The 7,582-nt window shown below is 38.3% G+C and overlaps 1 protein-coding gene across 1 annotated transcript in view; it reads left to right on the top strand.

Annotated features, from left to right (window-relative positions):
- Positions 1 to 1,002: 1,002 nt before the first annotated feature.
- Positions 1,003 to 7,582, top strand: part of LOC104520426 (GPI ethanolamine phosphate transferase 1-like) — a gene marked incomplete at its 3' end in the record, with an annotated part of 10,240 nt that continues 3,660 nt past the window's right edge. The window contains exons 1-3 of the mRNA XM_010162116.2: positions 1,003 to 1,256; positions 5,389 to 5,510; positions 6,631 to 6,729. Of these exons, the coding sequence (XP_010160418.1) occupies positions 1,030 to 1,256; positions 5,389 to 5,510; positions 6,631 to 6,729 (448 nt within the window). The remainder of the gene's footprint in view (positions 1,257 to 5,388; positions 5,511 to 6,630; positions 6,730 to 7,582) is intronic.

Genomic DNA, 7,582 nt, shown 5'->3' with positions numbered 1-7,582 from the left:
GAAACAAAGGATTTATTTGGGAGAGATGTGTATTTACATAAGTAATTGAATATCTGAACCTTACAGACTGTTAGGAACATGTTTCTAAATTGGTGAGTGAAGGTGTTGTTTTGTTAGGGTTGATAATTAGCTAATATTTAAATAACTAAGCAGCCTGCACAGCACTAATAGTACTTTGTCAGAACTAAGCCTCATCCAGGCTCAGATCCCGCACTTCCCTGAGTCAATATCACGTATTTGTGTTGTCTTCAGTAGGCATCATACAAACCCCTCAGAACGTGTGGCAGACACGTACATTTCCAGTGTAGCTCTTATGAAGCATGTTTGTATCTCTAACTTGACTCCAGAGGATGACAGGGCAGGAAAAAACATTCAAAAAGGGAATGTCGTTACCCATGAAACGTAATCCTTCTGCTGTTGTGCTTTTGTCACCTCTTTTAGAAGAGGAATGTTTTGCACATTCTGCACTCAGCAGCGCATCTTTGTTCCTTTAAAAGGAGTTTTCATTTTCTAGGTGGGATATAATGAGCCCAGAATTGATAGGAAACTTAAAAAAAAAAAACCAACTTTGGGTGGATATTTGCTATAGGCTTTCTCTGGCTGCCTTTGGCTTGCGTTTGCCTGAACAGACCTCAACACCATCGTGCAGTCAGCCGGCAGAGGGTGGTATGCTCATGGAGACGAGTCTTCTGTCACTGATGTAGGTAACAAAAACCTGCTGGATATCAGACAAAATGGGCTTGACTGAATGATCTTTTGAAGCCGTCTGATACCCCACTGAACACCAGAGATGTCTTGCGGAGACATAATGACGATCTGAAAGTCTGAATTAGCCATGCAGTGACTTTTGACCAAAACTTCTGTTGGAAGCAGAGATTGATTATGGATCCTGGGTAATGACTGTGGTTGTGGTACTCTCATTCTATAACAAATGAAATAAATATTGATTCTGATTAGTCTCATCTGCCTAACTTTATTTTTCTCCCTCCCTCTCAGTGTTGGACTTTGCCTTGCCAGCCTGCTGTTGTCATGGGTGTACCAGTCTTCATACTCGCTGGTCTCCTTGTGCATTGTGTGTTCTTGGTCTCCATTTTTGAAATCTACTTCAGCTCTCCCCTGGTTCACGGTATGACTCCTCAGCAGACTCCACTGCCACCTCCAGCAAAACGTCTCGTACTCTTTGTTGCTGATGGTCTGCGGGCAGATTCTCTGTATGAATTGAACAACAATGGTACACCCCAAGCACCTTACCTGCGGTAAGTCTGTCTGAAAACGCCACTGATCCAGAGGATTTTGCTTCTGGAGGCAGCTCTATGTAATGCTGAAAAGAGAACAAGAGGAATGATGGCAGATGTGGTGGCTTGGGTCCTGCCTCCCTCTGCCTTTGAAGTGACAAACTTTGCAGAGTTACGCTCCACAGAAATGCATGAATTTGAGTTGATGTCCCCTGTTGTCAGTAAAGCTGCTAAACCATGAACACTGTAAATTGAGTCAATATTGTCCTCTGAAAGCTACAGCTAGCCAGTAACTGAGAGGAGTGTGAACTTTCTCCATTCACATCAGCATGGTATCAGTTCTGAAGCCTAACAGAGTGGTTAATTTAAACGTTTCCTGGATGTTCAGTTTAGGAGTAGTTGTTCATTAACGTGCTTGCCTTCTAATTCTAAGCTACTGATGAAGCTTTTTAAGGAGTGATTAAAAAAGATGGCCAGAATGGATCTAACAGCAGGCTGCCACTTCCTATTTGTTCCACCCTTCCTGCATGCGTGACACTGCTGCCTCCCTTGTGCTCTCTAGTGTGTGTCTGATTGCTTAATGGCATGATTTAGTTTAAGATTGTAAAAAAACTAGCACTACCAAAAAAAAGTGTTGAAAGTCATATCCTTGAGTGCTTAAAACTTAATTTTCACCAACATTCCCTATTTCCTTATATCAAGGTAATTATTTGATCATAAGACAACTAATTTCTTAGACTGAAAAAAAGTAGACAGTATTAAATAAGACTAGTTTTGTGTAATAGGACTGGTCTGGCTTGAATATCAGAGCAAACCTGAATAATCAATCATCTGAAGCTGTTAGAGTGTTTGCAGTCTGCTACACAAATCTGAGGAGCCCTTGCTATAGCTCTTGCCAGCTTTATGGGATTACTTGTCCCTGCTTCTCCTGTTGCTAGTGTTTTTGTAAGGCGCTGTCTGCCACTGGCAGATGTCTGCCACATCAGTGTGAGTTTTCCATGTTGTCTTTTAGCAGTGGACTTCACACTTCCTCCAGAGGAGTTTCTTCTTTTAGCAGTAAAACTACTGGTCTTTTGCACCATCAACAAGGTGTGAATGCCATAATGGCCCCATCAGTAGGAGCAGTTGTGGGTAGTAGTAAGGAAAGAGTTATAATGGACATAATGGACATTTTTGCCATTAAGTGATAGGAGTTTTTCAGTTTCAGCCGTTTAGCATTATCACACCTATCTAGAAATAAAAAGTTAAACCATGTATTGGCTTGTCCAGTGTTTGGAAGTTTGCACTTTGCTGTCTCTGCTTTACCTTGTTTGTGGAGTTACGGATTTTCTGTTTCAAAATCTGTAGAAATAAAGCATTGTCATCTGCATTGAAAGTACATGGGTGAATGGAGGGGAAGAACTGCCTTGTAAAAACCAAAGATGCTGATAGGTCACCGAGTGCAATAAAATGCCCGTAGAGGTTTGAAGTGCCATCTATATTTCTCTCATTGTCTCTCATTCTGCATATAAATACATATATGTGTGAGCATGTGTATGTGAGAGATGATGAAAAGAAAAAACATGACATGTTGTGCCTTCTGAAAGGTTGAGGGCCAGACAGTCCAGGGCTTATCTTTGGCTCTATTACATAGACTGCTACAATTTTGAAGCAAGAGGCTCAGTGTTTTGTCACCAAACCTTTGAGCTACGCAACTTTGGCAAATTAACCTTGTAAACAAGTTGACAAGATCAGATGTTGGTTGCTGGAAGCGTTTCCTTTTTTTTATTCTACCACATTATTGTTGTCTGAGCTTTCCTTTTTCAAAGATACTAACCCAAAGTAGCTGCAGTTTAACATAAAGTTCACTTTTTTGCACATTCATTCTTAAGTGCCAAGTGTTCAGTCCCTTATCTGCTTTATAGTAGTGGGCAGTATAACGGCCAGATTACTTTTCTCATCCAGGTGGAGGTTTTTTGGGAACTACTGTGTTATTAATGAGGAAATACTGTCTTTAAATGAGCAAGAACCATTCTTGTAATGATGTGCTATAAATAGAAGCAAAGTTTTAGTAGGTACATAAAATTAATAATAAATATCCATTAGGCTTGGAGCACATTGCTGGCTGATATATGCCAAGTACCTAGTCTTTTCTCTTACAAATATTTGTGAAAAATCTGTTTTTCAGCAGTGTTGTGATAACTGTGAGGAATGGTAGGTGGTCTGAATTGCTGTGATTGTGGTGGGGGTTTCAGGGAAGATGCTTTCCTCCTTCCCTGTCATATTTTAGTTGTATTACTATATCATATTCATCATTGTTATTATGAGTAGCTAATGTTTATACTGTCAAGGAAATTAATTTTTTTAAAAAAGTACTCTCAAAAGAATAAAGGCTTCGAAATAATTCAAAATAGCCAAATGAATTTCAAACAGGTAAATGGCAATATCTGGCTATATTTTTCTTCTGCCTGGTATGTGTTATTCTTGACTTCAGATCCTGTGATACAGCCCCACAAAAGCAAAGGTTTTGTGGGGCTGTATCCAACTCAATAGAAATCTAGTTGTAGTTCAAATGATTTCCTACCTGTTGTGATAGTGAAGTGTGAGGAGGGCCAAAAGTGGTTTATTTTTGTCTTAAATCTTCCACTAATGCTAATGCAATGCATTTTGAGCAGACTCTTCAGTGAGAATAAATTAGAAACCACTTTAACTAACACTTAAATCCTTTTTTTCAAGTTATTACTTTTTGCAGTACATCTTGTCCTAAAACCTAGCTGAGATGAGAGCTAAGAATAACATTTCAGAGTGCTATATCACCTTTCACATTTTTCAGTGTAATATTTGGGCTATTAGAAATAGTCCTGTGAGCTTTCAAATAGGCCTGAGAATGCAAGGTCTAAGATGGGTTTAAAAAATCCAACAAGCCAACTGTGAATCCTGCAAGATCAGAGCAGAGCCTGAAATTTTAGGTTGTGGTTTGATTCTTACTTCATTAGTGAGAAATATATTTAGAGCTGAGTGTACAGATCTTGTAATTAAGAGTTTTATAATATCTCAGTTAAAAATAAACTCACAAAGCACAACTTAGAATCTACTTGGGCTAAAACACATCTGATAAAAATACAGTAAATTTTGTAGCTTATATCATGAACAAAAAAAAATACAATTTCCTGGTAGATTTGAGTCTGAAAAACTGCTTTGAATTTGTTCAGAAGATTCTGCTGCTTTGTTCCTAAATATTAGTATAAGGTATGTCCTGGTGTGTTTTGTTTTCTTTCTTTCTTCCTTTGCTCTGACAGTGGCAGTGAATCTTTCTCTTCTTCCAGAAGATGGAGACAAGAAAACAGCATATGGTAATGCCCACTGCTTGCTCTCCAACAGGCTCCAGCTGTTCATATCTTCAGCAGACAAGAGCAGTTTATGAGGCTGTTTCTTACACTTGGGCTTTGTCCTCCATTTTCCTTGTTTTTTATCTGTTATAATTATTGTATGTGCATGATTCCTAGACAATTTATGTATTTCTGTGTATGTGATGAGAAGGTATTCTCCTTCATTTTGGTTTAATTGCAAAAGATACGAGGTTTACTTAAATTTTCTCCATGTTGCTGAAATTATTTGCGCTTTAGATTTATGTGTTTTTTATATTCTCTTGATGCTGGCTTCCAGTATTCAGCACAGATAAAGGCAGACATGGTCACAAGAACTAATTATAATTGAGCATATTTAATAAGTAAGAGAAGATTGAACTAGACACTTTCAAGCTAAATGGAAAGAACAAAGAAAAGTAACACCAGGCAGAACAATCTCTTAGGGGGAAAAAAACGTAAGTTGTAGCAGAAAGCAGCAGAAAAAAATAGTATGTTAATTCTAAGTGTATTAGAACACCAGCTAAACTCATCTGTTTTGCAGTACTGATGGGCCACGATAGTTATGTTCTCTGTGGGGTGTTATAATACAGAACTCCTTGCACGTTAATGTTCTGCTTGTTTTGCTGCACAGCAGGTGGTAGTGAAAATCTGTTTTAGTCTGGGGTTGGTTTTATTTGTTTATTTATTTATTTATTTATTTATTTATTGCATTTCCTGACTCACATCTACCTGTCACTCTCTTTATCTGCAAGTCATTCTACTTTCAACAAGTCAGAAGCATTAACTGCCTTGTATCCTGTTTTCAGGGGTATTCTAGAGGACAATGGCAGCTGGGGAATCTCTCACACCCGGGTCCCAACGGAATCCAGGCCAGGGCATGTTGCCCTCATAGCTGGATTTTATGAAGATGTCAGTGCAGTTGCTAAAGGTATGCTGGTCCTAAAGCTTTGAACACTGTCCTCCAAAATAAGGTGTTTCAGTGATATGCTGGGCTTCTAGGTTTTTATTGATAAATAGCTGCATAGTGGTTTCTATACCAAGATTATATGGAAAAGAATCTTTTTGGATGAATTTCCCACTCTTAATATTGATAGCTATGAAAATAGCTTACACGAGTCAATATTTTGTAATATGGCAAAATTTAGCACCCTGAGTCTAAAAGTAGAAGTGTTTTATGGAGTGACCTCTTCACAGAACAGAATTTTTAATTATTATTTGGGATGTAGTGGGAGATGACTAAGTAGATGTCACAAGAAGTGAACTGCAGTCTCTTAGCTGAACCATTGCCAGGTTGAATGTGGGAATCAGTAGCAAAATAAAGCAAAAACCCATCTATGTGTTTTGTCCAAAGCTAGTTGTTACTGCATGCTTGGTGGTTAATAATGTGGAACAGCCTTTACATTACTGATTTGTCTCTTGTGTGGTCCTCTGCCTTCTCCCAGGCTTCCAGGCCTGAGCACTTTTAATGTTGCCTGTTGGTTTTGGACAGGGGAGGTAAGAGGAATTACTTGGGCTTTTCCATGTTCCTAATCAAAAGATTCTTCCGACATCTGCTACAAATTCAGGATTAACAGGAGTTGTCATCAGAGCATCTCTTTACATTTCTGTCAGCTGCCTTATCGTGGAAACAGAAAATCTTGAGGGTTTTATTGTGATGAGGTGGAACACGACTGCTGGAGATATGATATATGAGTGTGTAATTTGTTGCCTAAAATGTGACAAGCTGAGTTGAGACAACGGGGGATTTAGAATTTGGGAGAATTTTAGCTGTTTGGAAGGTAAACCAGCTGTGTATTTTCTTTGTTCGAATCCCTGCATAATGAGATTGGCTTAGGTTTTCAGGTCACTTAATGAATAGGGGACTAATTGCAAATAGGTTGAAATGGAAGTAAAACCAAGACTCACAAAGTGGAGTTCATTGTGAAATAATATAAGGGAAACTTTTTTTAAAAAAAACAAAACAAAATGTTTTGCGTGGACTATTGATCTCAGCAGTCAATGGGATCTTCTGGCAACACCATTTAAATCCAGACATGTTTGTTTAACAGGATGGAAGGAGAATCCAGTGGAATTTGACTCTGTTTTCAATGAAACTAAATATACTTGGAGCTGGGGAAGCCCAGATATTTTACCAATGTTTGCAAAAGGTAAGGTTTAAATTTTGTGAATATTTAACACATAGTTACCAGGTAGTAAAATAGAGACACCTACAATTTCCAAGTTAGAGAAGAAGGTGAATGAAGCATTTCCAGTTTGGGTGTTTGTACCTGATTTCTAGTTTGCGAGTTCAAGACTAGATGGAGAAAAAGATGCAAGCATTTAAATAGGATATCCCTATTTATTACTCATCCTTTTAAAGAAGCCTTGCCTAATTCTATCAGCATACTAAAGTTAAAATCACCTTAGTTAAAAACACCTGATATTTTTTTGTTTGGTTCAGGTTTAAAGCTCTTGCTTGCAAGTCTGCAGATGCGTTTTTTCTTCCTCTGCATGCAGTTCCCAGCAAGTCAGATGATAGAACTGCAGCCATGCTTTTTGTGTCTGAGCTGCAGAAGTAGCTTATTGTGGGTTATCCTGCTTCTACTCCAGAACAGGAATGTGTAAGGGGAAGAACTATATGCAAGTAGGAACTGCCTGATACTATTCCTGAAGCTGAGATCTTTTCCCCATGATGTGCAGCATGTTAAAGCCTTGTCAACCCAGTGCAATTGGTCTTTGAGCATGCAGAGATTGCTGAGCAACACTTTAAATGTTTGAAGTGTCTCAAAGTTCGATTTAATTTTGTTCTTAGAAGAATGAGTGCATATACACCATTTCCTATAATATCAGAGTAAAACAGACTGAAGTGAAAAGCTGACAAGTTAGGGGCATATGTTACTGTGCTGTTCTAAGTATCGTCATTGACAGATCAAAAAAATGTGATTGGCAGGATAGGAGTGAAATCTAATATTTGTTAAGAAAAGGTGTACATCATATTTCTCATTATGATTCTTGAACTTT

This window comes from Antrostomus carolinensis, unplaced genomic scaffold (genome assembly GCF_000700745.2).
Source record: "Antrostomus carolinensis isolate BGI_N321 unplaced genomic scaffold, ASM70074v2 scaffold6232, whole genome shotgun sequence".
Taxonomy (NCBI): domain Eukaryota; kingdom Metazoa; phylum Chordata; class Aves; order Caprimulgiformes; family Caprimulgidae; genus Antrostomus; species Antrostomus carolinensis.
Note: the sequence above shows the minus strand (reverse complement) of the source record. Positions and strands in the feature narration are given on the sequence as shown.